Source organism: Triturus cristatus, chromosome 3_1 (genome assembly GCF_964204655.1).
Source record: "Triturus cristatus chromosome 3_1, aTriCri1.1, whole genome shotgun sequence".
NCBI classification, from domain to species: Eukaryota; Metazoa; Chordata; class Amphibia; order Caudata; family Salamandridae; genus Triturus; species Triturus cristatus.
This window is the reverse complement of record NC_140583.1, coordinates 243883025-243905503: the sequence shown is the minus strand read 5'-3', so window position 1 is coordinate 243905503 and position 22479 is coordinate 243883025. Positions and strand designations below refer to the sequence as shown.

At 43.4% G+C, this 22479-nt stretch overlaps 1 protein-coding gene and 1 long non-coding RNA gene across 3 annotated transcripts in view; one reads left to right on the top strand and one right to left on the bottom strand.

The window, feature by feature from the left end:
* LOC146860017 (uncharacterized) overlaps positions 1-14359 on the bottom strand; it is a 56146-nt gene extending 41787 nt beyond the window's left edge. The window contains exons 1-2 of the long non-coding RNA XR_014978761.1: positions 14294-14359; positions 10657-11096 (exon numbers count right to left, since the gene is read on the bottom strand). This is a non-coding gene — a long non-coding RNA (uncharacterized LOC146860017). The remainder of the gene's footprint in view (positions 1-10656; positions 11097-14293) is intronic.
* A 69-nt stretch (positions 14360-14428) lies between these two features.
* Positions 14429-22479, top strand: part of UBE2Q2 (ubiquitin conjugating enzyme E2 Q2) — an 844760-nt gene continuing 836709 nt past the window's right edge. Inside the window, exon 1 of one of the 2 annotated variants that reach the window (XM_085643780.1) lies at positions 14429-15025. In XM_085643780.1, the coding sequence (XP_085499906.1) occupies positions 14870-15025 (156 nt within the window). In that variant the 5' untranslated portion in view covers positions 14429-14869. The remainder of the gene's footprint in view (positions 15026-22479) is intronic. The other variant, XM_085643779.1, reaches the window with a different exon arrangement.

The following is a 22479-nucleotide window of genomic DNA, read 5'->3' as shown; positions in this document are numbered from 1 at the left end:
TGGTCAGTAGAACAATGGCTCCTCCTTTGTCCGCTGGTTTTATAATTAGGTTGTCTTTCTTGCGTAGTTCGTCTATCGCTCTTTGTTCTTTCTTTGTTAGGTTTATGTAGGGATTCTTACTTGCGGATCCCAGGTTGTCTACTTCTTGCATGATCGCTTGTTCAAAGGCTTGTATCTCGACAGGCACCAGATGTGTTGGTGGATTAAAGGTAGATTTGGGTCTTAAGTTGGTATCGCTTTCTCTGGGTTGCATCTCTTTGTCATTGAAAAAGGCCTTGAGTTTGATTTTCCTGCAGAATTCTGCTAGTTCACATCTCAATTTGAAAATGTCGAGCGGTGGGGTAGGAACGAAGCCGAGACCTCTATTTAGAACCTTCTCTTGGTCAGTTGTAAGCGTGATTTCAGTAAGGTTGACTACCAGTGACTCATTGAGCTGGTTCCTGGTTGTTCCTTGGTCATGCTCCGGGTATGCATTTGTCTTTCTTGCTCGTTCCAAGTGACTCCTTTTCTTCTGCCCCTTTGGCGTCCAGGTCCTCTCCCTAAAAAAAGAGGGTGGTGGTTGTGTATTCATCATTGGGCCCATAGGTGGTGGGCCTTGGAAGTATGGATTCATCCATCCTGGGTAGTTCGGCATGTATGGTTGAAAGTGAGGTGGTGGATAGTCATAGTATCTCGGCATTTGCCAGTTATTTCCTCTTTGGCGTTGATTCCTTCTGTTTCGGCCTCTCCCTCTCCTTGTGGTGGTGCCCTCGTCACTACTCCAGTCAGAGTTGTTATTGGAGCTTTCAGCTGAGGAATCCTCATCTTCTCTGTAATCCGGAGTGACATAGTCTTCTCTTGAGTAAGGATGCATTTTTTCCATTGAGAATCTTTTGAGATCTTTATTCAATTTCTGGATTTTGTTTTGGGTAATGTACTCTTTTGTCTCGTTCATTTCTTTATTTATTTCTTCAAGTTTTTTCTTGTAAACAGAGATGTGGACCGTGGTTTTAAGTTTAGCTTCACTGGTTTGTATGTTGATTGTTAAAGCTTCAACTAACCGTGTTGCTGTTTTGATTATTAGGACTAAATAGTCCCTGGTACATTTCCATGAGATGGATGACCAGTCTTTGCGGAAGAGTATATCCTTTAGGAAGATTCGTGGTGCGTTTTGTACCCATAGGCCTTTAGGTGCTGAGTTTGCGCGTAGGTATTCTTTCATAATGATGTGCCATGGATGGCTGTTCTAACTAGTTCTTTCTTGGTCTCTGTGAGTTCATCCCACTCATTAGTTTGTGTTAACGTCTGTGCCAAGTCTCTGTCTTGTAATAATGAGGATTCTGATAGAATGGCATTTACTTCTTCCTCTGTATAGCTTAGTCCTTGCATTTCAGCCATGATTACCTCTACGTTTTGGTCCGTGTGATTTTTGACCCGTTTTGCCCAATTGTTGGGTGTGCGGGGACTTTGGGAGATTGTTCTCCCTGTTCTTGGTACGATATATTTTCCCACAGCTGTGCGCTGCTTATAACTTCAAAAAATCAATGAGGGGGGGGAAAAGAAGCAGTGATCCATTCAGCTTCCAATGGTTAGTACAAATATCAAAAAGAGGGGGAGAATGGACCACTTGTCCTGTGTACCAGGGTCTCAGTTAACGTGGGAAGTCATCGTTAAAAAACCCTCATATACGTACACAAGCGTTGGGCGGTATATGTTGATTCTCCGCCTTCGTGTACCGTAATAGCATGATCATTGGGCTTTTTTTGTCCATATGCTAACCTCCTCATGGAGGAAGACCAACTGGTTCTACAGTAGTGGCCAGAGATAAAAAAGAGGGTGTGCTCGTGCTCAAAGGATTGTGATGTTTTTTTTTTTACAACAAACTTTATTGGCATTTTTAAGGACACCGGGGAATTTGTCCCCATACATGGTACCAAGATGAAGAAAAGAACAGTGAGAGGTGGCATCCTTGTTTAGCCCCCCCCCGGTCTGCAGAACATCAGACCCCCAAACCCTCCCCCCCACCCGCACATCACACCAACCCACAGTCCAACACAGATATGCAATATTTCCTATCCGCATGAGCTCCATATTCCGACTACTCATCCACAATGCATAGGGCCCGGGGCCCCGAAGGGGAACCCACCGGGGCTCTGATTAGCCTCTCTATTGGGTCCAAGGGCACTGCATCCCCCCGCACAGACAACACGATACCCCGATATCGCGCCCATCTCTTCCAGACTTTACCATGCTTATTCGGACAACCCCTTGCCAAGAATACCGCCTCTTCCGCAGACATGCAGCGGTCTAGTGCTTTCTTCCAGGCCTGAACCGGGGGCGGGGCAGAAGACTTCCAATGCTGGGCAATATCTCGCTTGGAGGATTGTGATGTTTTAAATAAAATTCCCAATGTCAAATCTCGTGTCCTTTATTCCTGAGATGCATGACATGGGGATATTTAAAATGGTTGTCGTGCATGTAAAAACCTCGTTATTGGTTTAATGCACTGGTAATGGTCTGGTGTGATCTACATGTTTCAGCCTCGTGTAGAGTCTAGAGGCTTTCGTCAGGACCAAAGAGTTTAGGGGAGCATCTTTTGGCTCACCTAAAATTGTGTGGGGTGGGTGTTTTGTATTCACCGCCCTTGTTTTCAGGAATCAGACCTGTAGTATCTGTTCCTGCAAAAAGAAATTGTGAACAATATCACATACTAACAACAAATTAACTGCTAGTCGTTCTCATTGATCTATGCTGGAACGGTTTACAAATATATTAATCCCCGTAAAAACTAATTTAGGTGTGGGATTATCGTGCGCATTACTGGCGCCCATATTACACAAAACGGACTGAATGTTATCAAATGAGGTAAAGTGTAAACGTCATATCAGCTTTCTTAGAAATGTTAGATACATTATTACAAGTACACAGTTATTGAAATGGACCAGTCAATTAGTTTTGCATGTCTGATATATCGTTGTATCTTATGTATGTGGTTCGTTGCGAAAGTTAATGATCTGAAATGTTGGATTCAGTTATTACAGTTATAATTTGCAGATGCGAACATACAATAGTCGTGTTGGTAGCAGTATCTGCATGTTTACTAATGTTATGAGGAATGAGACTATGGTCGCCTCAATGCTAGTGCAAAATTGCTGTGTTGCGATTCCCGAAGGGTGGCCTGTTCGGGGTAAATAATACGATAGGGGTTAATTATCTCTATTATAGTGAAGAAACCATCCTTCAGGGTACTCGTCAGTTGTTGAGAACCTATTACTGTTAAAGAAGGGAAACGGTTAGTTTCCGTTTACTCACTGTTTGCCACTTCGTAGGAACAGCTTCAGCGTGGCTTACCGGTTGCTTGTACAGACTCGCTTGTTCTGACTCTGACGTTAATCCCTGGGATAACGTGCGCCCGGTTAGGCTCGCGTTATATAGGCCGGTGTGTGTGAAATGAAGGTAGGACTTTTTCGTCCTGGTTAGCAGTTTGGTTGGCACTTTGGTTGGCATTGCTGCTATTAATAATACGTGTGAAGACTATAGAAAGACGTGCAACAGCTAATCTTAGTAGATGTGGATATGAGGTTCAATTCTTAAGTGGATTTCAAAGTCGTTGATGGAATCGTAGGTTTTGAGCTACATATTCGTTGAGCCTTATATATCCAATGATCAGAAGAAGCCTATATAACGCGAGCCTAACCGGCAAACAGTGAGTAAACGGAAACTAACCGTTTCCCTTCTTCAACAGCAATAGGTTCTCAACAACTGACGAGTACCCTGAAGGATGGTTTCTTCACTATAATAGAGGTAATTAACCCCTATCGTATTATTTACCCCGAACAGGCCACCCTTCGGGAATCGCAACACAGCAATTTTGCACTAGCATTGAGGCGACCATAGTCTCACTCCTCATAACATTAGTAAACATGCAGATACTGCTACCAACACGACTAATGTATGTTCGCATCTGCAAATTATAACTGTAATAACTGAATCCAACATTTCAGATCATTAACTTTCGCAACGAACCACATACATAAGATACAACGATATATCAGACATGCAAAACTAATTGACTGGTCCATTTCAATAACTGTGTACTTATAATAATGTATCTAACATTTCTAAGAAAGCTGATATGACGTTTACACTTTACCTCATTTGATAACATTCAGTCCGTTTTGTGTAATATGGGCGCCAGTAATGCGCACGATAATCCCACACCTAAATTAGTTTTTACGGGGATTAATATATTTGAAAACCGTTCCAGCATAGATCAATGAGAACGACTAGCAGTTAATTTGTTGTTAGTATGTGATATTGTTCACAATTTCTTTTTGCAGGAACAGATACTACAGGTCTGATTCCTGAAAACAAGGGCGGTGAGTACAAAACACCCACCCCACACAATTTTAGGTGAGCCAAAAGATGCTCCCCTAAACTCTTTGGTCCTGACGAAAGCCTCTAGACTCTACACGAGGCTGAAACATGTAGACCACACCAGACCATTACCAGTGCATTAAACCAATAACGAGGTTTTTACATGCACGACAACCATTTTAAATTTCCCCATGTCATGCATCTCAGGAATAAAGGACACGAGATTTGACATTGGGAATTTTATTTAAAACATCGCAATCCTTTGAGCACTAGCACACACCCTCTTTTTTATCTCTGGCCACTACTGTAGAACCAGTTGGTCTTCCTCCATGAGGAGGTTAGCATATGGACAAAAAAAGCCCAATGATCATGCTATTACGGTACACGAAGGCGGAGAATCAACATATACCGCCCAACGCTTGTGTACGTATATGAGGGTTTTTTAACGATGACTTCCCACGTTAACTGAGACCCTGGTACACAGGACAAGTGGTCCATTCTCCCCCTCTTTTTGATATTTGTACTAACCATTGAAAGCTGAATGGATCACTGCTTCTTTCCCCCCCCCTCATTGATTTTTTGAAGTATGTAAATATTAGCAATTGTTTTTGTTGAATCCAATACAGACCACATTAAGTGAATTGAGGGACTTCCGGGAGGATGTATCAGAAGATGAGAAAAAGAAATGGGTATTGACTGTTTGTAAGAGCAATTTAAATTGTTTGTGGGTTACTCCATATCATCAGTATGTCCTCCCAGACTCCATGTTACATTCCATGGCACTTTATCTACATAGTCACACACGTAGGGGGGGATGCAATGACTAGCATTTTTAAGAAGTACTGGTACAATAAAAAAGTTCAGAAGTGTGGCAGAGGACTTATATCAAAGATGCATTACATGTCAAAGAAATAATCAGAGTAATCATATACCTTTGTTGATAAGTCACATAAGAAAATCAGAAGGCCCATTTACTAGACTTCAAGCAGAATTCATGGAAATGCCTGTTTCTAATGAGCTTAAATATGTTCTTGTGATTGTCTGCTTGTTTTCTAAATGGGTCGAAACCTATCCAACCACAAAAAGTGACAGCATGACTGTGGCCAAACTCTTATTCAGAAAGTTATTACCATGATTAGCCTTGCCAACTTCAATTGAGACAGATTGTGCAACTCATGTAAAATATGAGATCCAAAAATTATGTACTGTACTTTGAATTGAACAGAAGTTCTACTATAGTTATTGTCCGCAATCATCAGGAGTGTTTGAGAAGATGAGTGGCACTATCAATCTTAAGCTGGCCAAGGTGTGTGCCTCCACAAATGTAAAATGTCAGTCAGTCAAACCACTTTATTCGATTAATTAAAATCATAAAAGTACAATACACAATATAATAAAATCATGTAAATCAATAAGATGTATGAGCGATATTAAAAAAGAATTAATACAACAGGATCAATTATCTAATAAATCAAGACTTAAAAATTCACTTAGGAGAAATTTCATAGAGGAATAACGCAAAGGGGTTCGGACAGAATTTAACATTGTAAACCTTCTTTTCCTGAGACGAACTGCTGCAACTAAGAAACTGGCAATATTAAAAATATCCCATGTATCATTGTGCAATTGAAGATAAAATAATGCCGGTCTGACCTGTAAAAAGCCCTTTCCCCTTAACAGAGGAACTAAAAATTTCCTACGAATTTCACTATAATAGTCACAAAACATTATAAAATGCAATGTGTCCTGTGACGAAAAATTGTCGCAAGGACATTGGCCTATATCTTCTGGTTTACACAAACCTTGCAGATTACCCAGCGAGAAATGAATTAGGTTAAAACAAAACCTGATTAAAAGCCAGCGATGGAATGGCTTGGTAACAATTCTCAAGTAAGGATCAATTAGTGGGGAAGTTTTTAACAAAAAGTGAGCCCTAACTGAAGGTTTCATTAACTCCTGCTCCTCGCGTTCCACCATCAATAAATTCAGAAGTTGAGATTTAACCCATTTCACATCTTTTTTAATCCCATCCAGGTCGCTAAAAAGATCCGCACGCCCCAATTTAAAGAACATGAACTTAACATAATGCAATCACGGGATACTACTGGCTTTTTCCAGGGTAACACAATCCCGAATGATCTGGTGTTTCAGGGTTAGATCTGGGTTAAGCCAGGTCTTAAGCCAGCAGACCACCGGGGCCAACCTCAACAAGTCTGATACGTATCCAAGCCCCACTTCTTGGTGAATAGCAAAGGTTGGGGTTGATTGAGGTACTGACAAGAGGGTGCGTAGGAATTTGTTTTCAGCTATCTGTACCCCTTCCAATTGCTTGTAGAACCAGATAGCGGAGCCATACATAGCAATAGCCAGGCATTTAGATCTGTAAATGTTAAGCATAGCTTCAATTGGCCTAGCCCCCAGGCGCTGTGCAAACCCTTGTACAGCTGCTGTTGATCTAGCTATTGCACTTTTTATGACTTTCAGTTGGGGGACCCAGGTACCTCTATCATCAAATAAAACCCCCAGATAGGTAAAAGAGGACACCCTGGACACCTCTGCTCCATTACAGTAAAAGGATTTTACTTTTTCTATTTCTCTGGTCCATTGACATAACGTGAGATTTCGATATATTCACTATTAAATCCAAGGACTTCAGATAGGCCCCGAAGGCATCCAATAGCCTCTGGAGACCCACAGCTGTACGGGCTAATAACACAGCGTCATCCGCGTATAGGAGAACCGGAATACTCCTTTCTCCTACTCGCGGAATATCCAAGCTTGCCTGATCTAGGGTCTTAACTAGATTATTAATAAAGGGTAAAAGGTAGTGGCGCCAATATACATCCCTGACGGACGCCTCTATCCGATTTAAAGTGCCTTGTGCATTTACCTTCCTCGGTGACCCTAACTGTTGCTAAGAGATCCCGGTGTAAATCTGCCAAAAAATAGACTAGGCAAGGGTCAATGCCCATATCAAGCAGAATAGATCACAGCTTCGATCTGTTAACCAGATCGAAAGCCGAGGCTAGGTCCATAAAGGCCATCTGCAAGGTGCCTTCTTTAACTATGGTATATTTACCTATTATTAGATGTAGGTTAAGGCACTGGTCCATAGTGCTCCTACCTTGTCTATTGTAGATTGGATAAAACCTCATTATCGTTCACCTAATCCGTGACTTTAGCTAGGATCACTTTGCCTACATTTTTTACAGCAGAATCAATTACAGATATCGGTCTGTACCACCGTGGATCCCCTCTCTGACCCTTTTTTAAAAACTGGTATGATCGTGGATAAAGACCATGAAGCAGGAAACCCCTGTGAACTTGAAACATTAAAAACGTTAGTTAATATTTTGGCCTAGAATCTTGGGTTACATTTATACAGGTCAGCGGGGGACGGAATCGGGGCCAGGCGCTTTATTAATAGACGTCTGTATTATCGCCCTTTCTACATCCTCCTCCTTAAAGACCAAGGGAGGTAAAGCCCTATTAGCTTCCAGGATAATGGAGGAGTCTGTGGTGACATTAGATCCATAAACTGCTTCAAAATGGGAGAGCCACTGGGCCTCTGTAATGTTGCATTGTAAAGAGCCACACTCTATACCGGAAAAAAAGGGTTTATTAACAATGGCCCAGAATCTAGAACTATCCTTAAGGACGTCAACAGATAAGAGTGCATTCCAAGCCTCCTCTTTAATCTCGTTTTTCCGCCTAGAAACAGCGATCTTATACTGTTTCCTTAGCATGGCTATCAACTCCTTATCTCGAGGTATGTTTTTCAGGGCTTGCGCCAAATTGCGATGGGCCCGTGAACAGTTTTTATCAAACCACCTTTCACCCATAGTTGGTCTGGGTTTAGTTGTCATAGTCAGATCAGATGCTACCTGACCACAGATGCCTTCAAAGGCTCTAAGGACCTCAACCCCTGGGATGGTGTTATCAAAACATATTGCAATATTATCTTTGACCTTCTCACAGAGGTTCAAGAAGAAAATGTCCGGTATTACCTTAGCCCATTTTAGCCTCCTCCCCTGATCACTTGTTACCACGCTACTAGCTCCCTCTTTCCTTCCAGTTTTTCCCAAAAGACCACAGTCTTTATCTAACACAAGTATTACCGGGTTGTGGTCACTAAAAGGCGACAGCTTGGCATTATAAAACACTACCTGAGCTACCACAGGGGGAGAGATAAATATATAGTCAATAACAGTATCCCTCTCTCTAGCTTTAAAAGTGGGGATCCAATCGGTCAGATCACTAAAACTAGGTTCAAAGAGATCTGCACCAGCTAAAAGATCCTCCAGAGCTTACCCCTGTTGTCTGTGCTCAAAATGGGGTGTCGCAGAATAGTTTGGCCCTAGGTGATCATCAACATAACAGTTCAGGTCACAAATATGAATATTAAAATCGCCCATAAGTACAATGTGATAAAAAGTAGTTTGCTTCAACCTATATTCTTTCAAAAAACATTTCAAATAACATAGATGTTGATTTACAAAATAACTTTCCCCTGAATTATAAAAATTAACAAATAATATTTTGGGGAGGTTAGGGGTTATCAATTCTATTATCAAACAATTATGAGAGCCCACCTCCAGCCTCTTTTGAGTCCCTTTCAGATTTAGCGAGAAAAGCTCTGCCGGAGCGGAGCGTGCTGGGGAACAAAACGATTTATACCCATTCATCCAAAAATTATCCGCCTTGTCCCACATCTCCTGGAGGCCAATTACGTCATATTGTTTTAAAAAACCCAGCCAGCTTGGATCATCTTTTTTACTTCTAAGGCACGCTATATTCCAGCTAATGATCTTACAATTGGGGGCTATATCTGCATCGATGACCTGGCTGTTTTGACTATCACCGTGGGGGCTCTCATTGGACTGAGGCGCCCCCAGTCAGTCATTCGCATCTAACTGGGACAGTGGGAAAAATCTATTTTTTAAGGCTAAACCACCTCCTTCTTCATTTCGCACAGTCGGCAATGATAATAATTGTGGGACTGTTACCGGTGTCCAACTGGGCCTGTCTGAGCGAGTCTCTGGTTCTTTATTTTGTATGGGACGATCACCACTCTGGTTATACAACATTGGGCATGCCTCACTTGGGGTCTACTTGATGCCTTTATTCCTTTTACTGGTGGGTAAAAGAAGCCCAGGGGTAAAGCCCTGATGGCCCCTTTCCCCAACACAGAACTGTCGTAAAACAGGCGGCCCGCTATATCCTTTTTATCGAAGTTAACAACGATACTATCGCCTTTGGTCTGTTTGGGACAGTTTCCAACCCACCCCACACGTCTAGCCATTATAATATGAGATGAAACCTTGGAATTGCCATTACATTGTTGATCACACCAGTGTTTGGTTTTCCGTAACAGAGCCGAAGTGGATTCATAGCCACGGTCTCCGAGTGAGGGCACCCCTATAAGAACAGCTACCAGAGGAGGGCTTCTGGGGGGAGGTTAAGTCTACAGCTATTTGGTCTAAAATCCCTGAAATCATGCCATTAGATGGAGAGCTTACGAGTCTCTGATCATCATGACGTAAGTTCCTCCCCCCAACTTGGCTCCCCTGGATTACCCCTGTCCTGTTCAGGGTGCTAGGTTTTGACCTATCCGAAGATTGCAATTGAAATTGACTACCGGTGCAATCCTCGCCAGTATAAGACCTAGGCTCTGTTTGGACCTGGGGTATTGTAATCAAATTACGGGTGTCACCTGGAATTTTCAAGTTCCTTAAGAATAATTCAATACGCTCACATTTCTTCAGGATACCCTCAACACAAGTGTTCAATGTGTCAGTTATGTCTTTAGCAATGCTTGTAAGTATAGATTTCATCTGGGAGCTAAATATATCCTCCACCAGTTTCCGCAGTGTTAGTTGAGTGTTTTTGTCCACAACTTCCGCCTGTGTAAAAATACTCTTTTTAGGTCCTTTGTCCCGTTTAATTACTTTTTTGGTGGCCCTCTTTTTCCCTAGAGGGCCCGTAATAGCCCCTTTTGTTGACTTGTTCAAGGGTGTCCAATTTTCCTTAATTTCACCATCCGCACCCATTGACAGAGTAACATCATGTGTTGATTCCCCCCTCCCTGCTCTTGCATTTGTTATCAGCACAGTTGGCACCAGGGGGACATGGATTCTGGGGTCTTGACTCATACCCAAACCCAGTTCTTTTTCTGCATTAGCTATTTCCTTGTTTAGAGCTCCCACCGCCGAGGTTAAATATGAAATAATAGAAGAGACTTCCTTGGGATTTTGGCATTTAGCCCCCCCTGATCCTTGCTACAAAGTTGTTTCCGCTTACCCATCGCTGTTGTTGGAGATTTCGATGTTAGGGGGGTGGCCCAGCCCAGCCCAGCCTCTTCCTGGCTCTGACGGGCGCAGACAGGTTCGCCCTTGGTGTGGGCCCACCGGCGTTGCGGGAGGCCCTGGGGGCTTTTCAATGCGCCTCCTGGTGCACAGACGACGCTGTCAGCAGCGCGACAGCGCTACAGCCAGCAAAGGGTGCTGGGAGATGGAGTTCTCGCTCCCAGTCACACCACCGCTGTCTCCTGGTCCGAGGCCCCCAGCGGGGGGTGAAGCAAGCCCCTGGGGGCTTTTCAAAGCGCCTCCTGGCGCACAGACGACGCTGGCAGCAGCGCGACAGTGCTACAGCCAGCAAAGGATGCTGGGAGATGGAGTTCCCTCTCCCGGTCACACCACCGCTGTCTCCTGGTCCGTGGCCCCCAGCGGGGGTGAAGCAAGCTGCAGATGCAAATTTAAAATGGATTGATATGCTTCCTCTTGTTCTCATTAGTATTAGAAGAACACCAAATAAAAAGATGGGTTTCTCGCCAAATTAAGTTTTGATGGGCATATCCGAGACTTCTATATGTTCCTTCAGCAATACTTGAATCAATAACAATATTGTATTAGATTACTGGAAAGATCTGGCTAATGTGGTGTGATGTTAGTTTGAAAAGAGTGAAACGAGGTTTTAGGCAAATTGCGCTAGACGTATTAGGAGCTATGATTCCATCTTTTGGAGTGGTTGTGAATGTGAAAATTAGTAGATTATGTATGCTTTAGAATCAACTTGATTTTAACACTGCTGGTGTATTAACTCAGATAAATAATTATCTAATTACTATGAGTGTGATGATTATGTTGTTATGTTAAGATACAGAGATCTGCAGATTTGTAGAGCTCAATATTACCAATGAGGGTATTCTGGTGCTGAGCAGGTGTGAGTCTAATCACACCTAGGGCCTAGTGGGAATACTAGAATAAGCCAGGTCTTCAACTTCTTTTGGAATTCATAAACTGAGTAGGAGGCTCTTATATGTAGCAGAAGGTCGTTCCACGCTTTAGGAGAGATGTAGGAGACTTTAACCCCGGATCTGGATTTTTGCATGCATGGGATGTGTGCAAGTTGGAGTCTGGACGAGCGGAGGTGTCTGGGACATTTGTGAAAGCAGATGCGGTTTTTGAGGTACGCTGGGCCAGTGTTATATAGTGCTTTGAAAGTGTGGGTTAGGAATTTGAATTGTGCTCATTTGTGAATGTGGAGCTCCTTCTGTTATAGTGTGATGTGAGTGCAGCGTGAGAGATTGAAGGTAATTCTGGTTGCCGAGCTCTGAACAGTCTACAGTCTTCTGAGTTTGTTGTTGATCTCAGCATAGATAGTGCTCCTGAAGTCCAGTTTGCTTGTGCCCAAACCATGCTTGATTGTTTTCCGGGTGCTGATTGGGAGCCATTTGAAAATCCATTATGCAAATCCGCCCGTGCTAGATATACTTCTCACAAAGCAAGGCGGAGTTTGCAAGGTTCTGAAGGTGGAAGAGTGCTCTACCTTCATACCAGATAACAGTATGCCTATTGAGGCCTATGTAAATAACATCACTAATATTTCTTGTGAAGTCAAATCAAAGGTGTCTGGGTTGGTGAGATTGGAAAGGGTTTAGTTAAGTTTGTGAGTGGTTTGATAGCTTGGGTGGGTGCATGTTAAGGGCTATACTAACACCTGTAATGATTGCGTTAATTTGCGCAACTGTTGTATTTCTCCGGTTCACATTTTCTGCACATATATTTTCAATATTGGGTGTAAGGACAAAAAGATATTGTCCAAAAGAAACAGATGTGAGATGGAAGATGCCAGAGATTGAGTATATAATCAACTCAAGATGTTGGAAGCATGGAGATGCAAGAGACCGAAAGTGATGCACACTGAGAGGTAAATAGTTTGAGGGTTTTAGTAATGATAGAATCATCAAAGGGGGGGACAAAAAAATGAGCTTTTGTGCCTTAATCAAGAATGTGCATTATTAATTATTAACAAGGTGCAGAATATTAATTTTCACTTGATTTCACACATATGTTAGTATGACACTATTGCTGTTGAAATTATTTCTCTATGACCTGTAATGTCGGGAAAACTTTGGCTTAGGCTAACTAGGCCTCAATTAAGCCTCAACGCCATTTTGTTCAAAACACGTCCCATCATATTTGTGCTTTGTTTATTAATCTGCTGAGCACAATCAAGCGAGACATGTTTTGTGTATTTCCGAATTACATTGTTCTTGAAGAAGACTTTCTAGCACAGGCTAACCATTGAAAGTTTTGTCCAAGGATCTTCTGCTTGCACATGGTGTTATATTCATTCACAATAGTTCACTGTTGTTTATGCAACCAGTTTGTTCAGAAATCTCTGGATGACATTAGGTCAGAGGAGCTGAATCATTATTCATGTAGTGGGTCAGTGCTTTGGTGCTAGGGCTGTATGACACTTTAAAAATCTGTATTCTGATTTATTGAAATTGTATTTCTTTACTTGCACCACAATGATGCTGTAATTTTCATACTCTTCTAAGGAGAAATGTCCTACATAAACCCTCGAATTTGTGGGTGAGCCAGAATCTTTTGGGTTCTGCTAATAATGTTGTGCAAGTTCTTACTGATTTTTCTGCACATTTGAGACTTACATTTCTCTTATGTTTTCACCTATCTGTATAACTCTGAACTGATGGCCTTTATGGCAATTGATTTTGATGCAAGTCAGCAGTTTTTAAATTAAATTATTCCATGTAGTACATTTGGAATTTCTGTAATAAACCTTTATGATTTCTCTCAATTCTGCTCAGGGTCAGTTTTTTCTTAATTAACTGTATTTTCGATATGCTGGTTTGTACCTTGTCTCTGGAATACATTGCCTCATAAAATTGATGTTAACACTGTCTTCCTTTCACCCAACTAGTGGGCGTGCTTTGAGGAGTAAGATTTTGGGGTACAGAGTACCCACACAATCCACACCTCCCCTGCTGCCCACCATCACCGTCTACTTGCAATGCCCCCGTTTCAAAACGAATAAACTGTAGGCTCATACTACTCCCCTGGTTCACTGCTAAAATCCTTCATACAAACGCAGATCATTTCATACTTGTCATTAAAAAAAGAGTCAATGGAAACTTTTCACTTACATAGGCATCTTACATTTTGTTACCTAAACAAGGCGTCGATTAAAGATCAATAACAAATATTTCATGAGAAGGTATCATAAAGACTTACCTCCACACCTCCTTCTCCCAAGCATCTGCATAATGTATATAAGGGTGTATACACGTTTGTTAAACTAATGCCTTCAAACTGAATATACACATCTCATATACTGAATATCCTATGGTGATGGAGTGCTGAGGGCTAAAAAGGCTTCCCTTGTGTACATAGGCAGCTCCTCGTCAGGGGGTAAGCGCTGTATTGCTTGTGTATTCAGCACAGGCCTGTCCTACGTGGAAGTAGATGTACACTTAACTTCTAGAAGTAGTTCCTGATGCATGAGGGTTAAAGACAGAAATAGTGAGAATTTATTTTTTATTAAGTGAGAATGGATTTTTTAATTGTACTTGACCTGAGAGAGAAAGTAAAGCAAAACTTAAATAATATAAGTAATCATTTAAACCACCCACCTACAGCAAGACAGGCATGTACGTGCTAGCCCGAGCCTGTGCAAGCCAGGTCCCCGTGTGTGGCGCTAGTCCTGTGCCTGTGTTCTCACGCCCCCGTACACAGCCGCCCCTTCGAGCCCCCACCCCCTGGCAGGCCCCGTGTGACGGGGCGGGCTCTGTGTGCAGCCTGCTCGGGCCCGTGTGTTGTGAGTTCTGTGTGGGTGCCCTGAGACCTTTGTGCGTTGCGCATCTCCGCGGCTTTGCGCTCAGGCCCTGTGCACAGCCAGCCCTCGGTGTCACGGGGCGGGCTCAGTGTACGCAGCCGAGGCCCCCGTGTGTTGTGTTAGCCTGCTCCCTACCAGTGCTGTGTCCGCGCACTTACAGGCCTCGTACAAAGCCAAGGCAGCCCTGGCGGTGTCACAGGGCGTCAGTGACACGTTTCCGCCCGGCCTGCGCTGTTCGACGCTGGGCTCCTCTTCTCCATCGCCGGTCTCGAGCTGGGCTACAAAGACCCGCAGCTGCCGCCCGCCATCTTCCGGTGCGGAGCGGGGGGGTGTCGGGTCTCTCAGCGCCTCCCCCCTCGGAAATGATGTTAAGATGTCCGTGTCGGGGCTCAAGGCAGAGCTGAAGTTTCTCGAGTCCATTTTTGACAAAAACCACGAGCGGTTCCGGATTGTGAACTGGAAACTGGACGAGTTGCACTGCCAGTTCATCCTGGGCAACAGCCCGCTGACCATCCACTGTAACATCACGGTGAGTGATGGGGAACCGGGGGTGCGGGGCGGGAGTACGGGGACATGGGACAACTGCCTGCTGGCAATATTGTGTGGACCCGTGTGCACAAGGGTTGGGGGCCTGTAAGCAAAGGGAGAGTGTGTTCAAGGGGGAACAGTCCGGTCAACATTCATCATAACACGAGAGGTTGCGTAGGTGGTGAGACTTGGGAGGTGCCCCCCTGGGTGTCCTACAGTGTGATGCACCCTCGAGGTAAGGGTCCTGGCCGACGGCTGATGAAAGGGAGTAGAGTCAACAAGAGCCTGTCACTGCTTTGGCTAGCAGGGAGAGCCAGGGGCTGACGACCGGGCAAGCCACTGGTGGGGTGGTGTCTCTCCGGGGGTCCCAGTTACGAGGATTGAGAAGGGGCTTCCGTGTCTCTATGTAATGTAAGTGCGTAGCCGCCTTCACCGCCTATGCCAGGCCCGACCGAATGTAAACAATGCCTCTCGGGGACGGGGTCGCTCACAAAGCGGTTTACGAAGGGACCAGAGCGCCACACATTTCCTTCATCAATACTTAAGACCTGGAAGGTGAGCAGCAGCTCTCTAGTTACCACACCAACAGGCCACATTTCGAGAAGGTGGCAATGGCAATTTAGGGACAAGAGGATGGTGATAAAAACAAGGCTGTGGGGCTCAGTGTCAGCAAATTAGTAGTGCGAGTGATCGCAGAGTTTGTTTACATCGGAAATTGTAGCTCACGACCTTCTTTTGAAGATGTGATCAGAGTCCAGTTGCGTTTAAACTTTGGCTAAACTTGACGATGAAGTTTAAAATTGACCTGCTTTTGATAAAAGCAATACTTTGGTACAATAAATGCCTCCGCAGGAAATGGAAATTGCAACTAAGGCATGTGTGAAATGCTGCCCAGGCTCATTATAGAATTGTGATGCACTTGGCACCTATGGTACGATGTGGTGTTAATTAATGGTGTTACAGTGGTGATCGTTGAACAGGAACCTCCTGACAGTATCTGGTTGGTCATAAGGCAGGACTCTGAAACTCTGACACACTGGAAGACCGTGCAAGTATTGGATACCCTCTGTGCACAGATTTGTGCTATCACATTTGTGATCGATTTGAATTATCACACTTGTGGCCCGTTCCAATGTAATCGAGCCTGTTTGAGGGCAGAATGGGATTTGAGCTACAATACTTTGGCGCAGGGCCTCGTCTTTTATTCCTAGGGTGGGCGCATAGTAAATTGTTTTATAGTACTAGGTGAGGATATCCTGTGTTGGCACACTAACTGTTATGAATACTTATTAAGGGTATTGTTAAGGGTGAACTTCCAGCATGAGTGGCGAAGACCAAAAATAGCTGATTTTGTTTTTTAAACAAACCTTGTTATTTCAGCACTTGTATGTCACCTCAACCAGTATTATCCAACAGCGGGGTCTCCGTTAACAGCTAAATTATAATGGTCATCAAGACAATAACTTTTCGGTTATTAGCTCTTTCTCTCCCACCCCTTCCCTGTGTGAGTTGAGTTCCATTAAGATACATTAGTCAGTAAGATAGATTGGTTTGGCCTGGGCCCTTTTGTGTCTGCAATGAATTTCTATCTGGCTCTCCATCCTTCATGTTCGAAGACAAGCCGATGCGTTGTTGTTGTCCTATTTTGTTGTGTTGAAAGTATTATTTAGAATGAATCGCACCTTGTGTTGGGGCTCTATGGGATGATGAACAAAAGGAGCCTTCTTGCCTCTGTGTGTCCATTCTGGGGTAATGTAGGTGGAGTTATTTGAGACCTCCTGAGTGCAATGGTGCTTGTTTGTACAATGCAGCTACATGTGATGTCATTGTGGTGTCCTCCACCAAGATTAACTAAAATGGATTTTGAGTAGCCAGATTTAGCAAACTGCTTTTTGAAGAATCGTGCGTTAAGCAGCGCTCTGGTTTCTTTGAAGTAGAACAAGTGCTACTCTTTCAAGAGATCTAATTCTGTCTCTACAGTACAGTAGGTACTTCTGATGAATGTAATAGGAGATACTTCTGAATACCTTTGGAGAGATCATCCCATTTACAATAGTATCGTGGTTATTGGGCTGTAGAGATTATAGTCGTGGGGAAGGTGTTAATGTTACCAAGTATGGCTATTATTATAGTAGGTAGGTAAAATCGAAGAGGAGAGGGGATGGGAAAGGATGAGGAAGTGAAAGCTATTGGTCACACTAGGCCTTAGGCGAAATTCAAAAAAGTGCTGATAGTGGTGGTACGTGTATAATGAAAATACATTTTTGCTTTATAAATTGAAGGCCTCTACTGCTGAGGATTGATTGATTGATTGATTTCTGAGGACTTGGAGTATGTGGTTGCCCCATGGCCTTACCTGGAGCATTTGCTGACAATAGATTGTTAAAGATGAGCACAATGGCACACACCTCTAACAGTGTGGAAAGGCATTATTGAAATACTGCACTGCTTTAGATGGTGCCAGTGGGCTGACGTAACAGTGTACAAAAGTAGGGGCTGTGTTAAGAAATGGGGAAAAAGTGTGGGCGCCCTGGCGAAAGTATAGAGGGTTGAACATGGGAGAATGAACGTTTGTTGATTCTGTAGTCTCTTATCCCCTCATGTATATATTGTTTTTGGATATCCTGTGTTCACCTCACTGTGTATTACCGGAAGTGATTCTTGCAATGTATGGTCTCTTGAGCAATGTTAATAAACAGAGTTAAAAAACATAGAAATAATAAAACCATGACGTAATGAACAGTTCCCCCCCCCCCACCCCCCCACTTTCTATATGTTATGTAAAATTGTAATCGTATTTATGACGAGGCGTTTAAGCGCTTTTCGGTGAGTAGCACTCTACTCTGGAACCCAAAGGATGAGTCTGTGGAGGGATATAGAAGGGAATAGTCTTTTTTTTTTTTTTTTTTTTTTTTTTTTTTAAAAAACCTTTATTTGTGCATAGTAAAAGAACAAATACGGGCCTACAACCATCAGGCCGGCCACAATACGGTTGAGCACAGAGACAAACAGTACATCCCCTGTGCGTCAAGGTCAAGATTAGCAATGATTCAGGATTCATACACTGGAGGGATCCTTGACACCAGGGGAAGGAGAAGTGAAGGTTAATTTTAAGGTTTTCAAAAAATTTTTTATCGAGAAAGAAATCAGTAAAGGATAGAAACAAGGAGATTCGAGTCCGCGAGTCGGCTTCATACACTGGAGAGCAGCAGCATCATTAAAACAGCCATAGAAAATCTCATACAGTAAGGCGATGCAGTTAGATAACAGGATCATCACAGTAGTAAATACGCACCCCCTAAAAGCCGCCCCCACTCAATCCACCCCACACCCGGACCCCGAATCGAAACAAGTATAGCGCAGAGACATGAAAGAAAGAGGCCCATAGAACTAAAAAGAAACAGTAAATTACCCCCCCACCCTACACCAATGCGGAGGCTATGGCCTGCCCCCCCCCCCAGCATAGTGCCTGTCGCCCAATGAACCCGAAATATAGACGAGAGAGAAAGTAGGAATAGAGTAAAGAAACTAAGAGAAGAAAGAAGAAAGGAGGCGGGGAGGAGCCCACGTATCCTCGGAGCGCCCGACACCACCGGCCAACCAAGCCTCCACACACTGAAACCCCACTACACCCAAAGGCGGTCGTGTGAAGATAGCATGTAACAACAAGGAAATGAAGGCAGACAGATCGCGACGAGTGCGCACAACATATGCAAACAATTCCAGTCCCAGTCCAGCCCGTCCGTGAAACTATGATGATAGAAAGTAATCTAGCCCTGGCCCGATCGCGGGCTTACGATTAGACCCGCCCCCTCGTGAATGCCCCGCATCCCGAACAGACAAAGACAATATGGCCGCTTGGAAGAAGATGGAGAAGTAGAGTCACAAAATGGCCGCCGATCATCTATTGAGGTCCCCTTGCACACCATATAAAATCCAGACCTGGCTTGTAAAGTACATGAGTTCCACATAAAAGGAGCCGTAGGCCACCGTGAACGGTTCCTCGAGGTCGTCAGGTGTAGTTCAGCTGGAAGGTCCTGCGGGCACGGTGAGGCAGGCAACAACAAAGCAGGCAGCAATGACCGGGGAAACAAAGTATCCGCCATTGAGCAGGAGAGCGATTGATCCTGAGCGCCGGGAAAGCCAAACGCAGACACCAGTGGAGCACCGCTACACCCAGTCGTTACTTCCCCGCAGGAGGACCACAGCACTGGCAGACTCACGTCTTGTTGATCACAAACGGGGCGCTCACGACCCGCAGCAGACAGTGTAGAGTCGAACCGCTCACTCAGCGTTTGCAAGCCGACACACAATTGCAGACGAAAGTCCCGCAGGGCAGCCAGAACGGAGCCGTATGTCAGCGGAAGCTGCGCCCCCACAGCGGCAGCAATCCGGGACGGCACTGGGGGGGAATAGTCTTGAAGGTGTTATTTTGGAGATCCTAGTAGTAAAATGAGGTTTGAGGTGAGCCAAGGAGGGAAGAGTTTAGAAAGGGTGATATGGGAGATCATAGTAGTAGAATAAGGTTTGGGACGAGTCAGAGTGGAGGTAGAGAATATATTGAGAGAGGTATAGGATGAGGCATAGAGTAGTCAATTGGAGGGAGTTGAAGGCCTTTTTTTCTGGTGGAGTTATAACTATTTAACGAAAATAATAAAGAGATTTACATTTGTATTGCTTAAAGTTCCATATGTACAAGTATGGATAGGTAGTTCAGTCTTTGAGATGTTGCTGTGCGTAAAAGTTAATTTATTTGTGTATTTTTATAAGGGAGAGGTGTGGCGCAGCGTCCAGGGCGACTGACTTCACAGCACAGGGCTCACGGTTCGATCACCGGCGGCAGCTCAGCCCAGCAGCATGTGACTCTGGGCAACAGCTCACTTAATCTCACCAACGGCCCCCAGTGCCTTGAGACCCTTAGGGGTGTTTTTTTTTTATTTGTTATATTTTATTTTTGTTATCCTCTACGTTTTAATAGTGAGTGACTTATAGATACAATTGTTATGATCTTTTTCACATATTGTGATAGATAAAATAAACAAAGACCCATAAGCTTCTGATTAAAAAAAGTTATATGAAAAGTATGCAGTGACCTATAGAACTTAAGCATAAAGTGTCTGTGTCTCTCTATCTATCTATCTATCTATCTATCTATCTATCTATCTATCTATATTCACTGAAAAAACCATATGTTTCAGGGGCGTTATAGTTAGCTGGACATTTCACTCGTACAAAACCCTAGAAATTCCCCCGTTATAGTTAGTTCAGCTAACTATAACTCGCGCCCCCACAATGCACTGCTGATGACGTCACATATTACATCACTCATGACATGGTCAGTAACATCACTGATGACATCATCCATGTAATAAATTAGTGCATCTTCTCACACCCTAATATAACCTTTGATACACCGACTCAAAATTTCAGAGGGCCATTCTCAAAACCATAGATACTCCAATACCAATAACTACATACCCACTCATTGACTCATAGGTCTACACACACATCCAGTCACTCACCTGTACAGTCACTCATACTTACAGTCACTCAGTACAGGACTATCATATGCATTTATACACCTATATAGACACTCGCACACCGCCAATTATCCATTGAGGTACTGACACACCTAGTCAATCATGCAAATAATTAATCGCACTCCAATTTACTTACCTATACAGTTAAACACACTCAAGTTCACTTACTCATAAAAATACTAACAAATTCTGACTCTCTTATACAATTACTGATACAAGCACACACTCATCCATACAGCCACTCCCACAATCGCACACTCACATATCGATAGTTATATACTCTTACACACATATACACTGCGTTTCACATATGTAGTTACTGACAAGTACAACTGAGATATACATTCAATCACTAACACACCCATACATACACTCACCCAACCATACAGTCCATCACAGTTGCACTCTTAGAACCATGCACCCATAGAATCACCCACTCACACATCTATGCACAGTCACACACACCCTACCCACACAAACACTCAGACACCCATACAGATACTCAGACAACCAACCAATAACCCATATAGACACTCGTATAGCTATTCACAAAACCATGCAGCCACTTATACACCAACACACAGACACATACAGACATTCACACAGTTTAGTCACTAGTCTGCAGTAAGATACATTTGATGACTCACTTATAGAGTCAGTTACGCACCTAGAAAATCATCCATTCACACACTTGTACACCCACTCATTCTTCAACAGGCCTTTCCCTATATATATTAAACATATTAAAACTTTACAGAAACACAGATTCACTGGATGATGTCATCAGTGATGTCATTTGAGATGTCATCTGTGATGTCACTGACCATGTCATGAGTGATGTAATATGTGACGTCATCAGCAGTGCATTGCGGGGGCGCGAGTTATAGTTAGTTGAACTAACTATAACGGGGGAATTTCTACGGTTTTGTACAAGGGAAATGTCCAGCTAACTATAACGCCCCTGAAACCTATGTTTTTTTTCAGTGAATTTCAAAGGATTTGTAAATGACAATTTTTAATGTATTAATTGTTATACTGATTTTTTTTGATACGGATTTACTACATTTTTAAAACTCTTTTTTTTTTAATTACAATACAAAATATACTTTCTCAGAATGAATTACTTTAGTTTTAATACTTGGCAAATAGGCAACAGACTTAAGTACAGTAGTTACAGTTGTTGCAATGGGCAACACAATTTCAAACACAAAGCAACATTGAGCTCAATGTGAATTTCTAGTTAAATGCAATTAGTTACTTTATGGATTACTTTTCTAACCACTGGACTGGATCCTAGATTCAGTCCTTGGACATCTCCTGTAAACAGTTGAGTAAAAGCGCTTTGGTTACAGTAGTAATTTTTAAGGAATATTATTGTATTTTAAAAGTTGACACTTGGAAACTTTTTCCCATAGAATCACCAATGTTATCCTATGGCAGGAAACCCCCCACAGTTTTTTTTTTTTTTTGTTTTTTTTTTAAACAAACAAGCCCCGGGGGGTGGCGGTCCCCGGGGCTACGGGGGGGCCATGAGCCACCCCGCATACATTAAATTAAAGCCCTGGGGGGTGGCGGTCCCTGGGGTTGGGGGGCCCCTCTGGGTCCCCCATTATGATAAAGATACTGCCCCCGGGACTTGCCCCCCCCCCCGGGGGGCTACATAAAAACGAAGCGCGGGAGTCCGTTTTTTTTACGTCAGCAGGATGTGCATCCCGCGATTTAAAAAAAAAAAAAAAAAAAAATTCTTTGGGGTTCCTTGTGGGACCCCCTGAGCAGGCCTAGGGGGTCAGGGTGTTTCTACCCTGCCCCCCTTGTCGCGTTTTGCGCCTTTTTTTTCGGTTTTCTTGTGCCTCGGTTCTACTGAGGCACAAGATGGCTGCCAACACTTCCTGATTCAGAGTGTTGGCAGCCAATA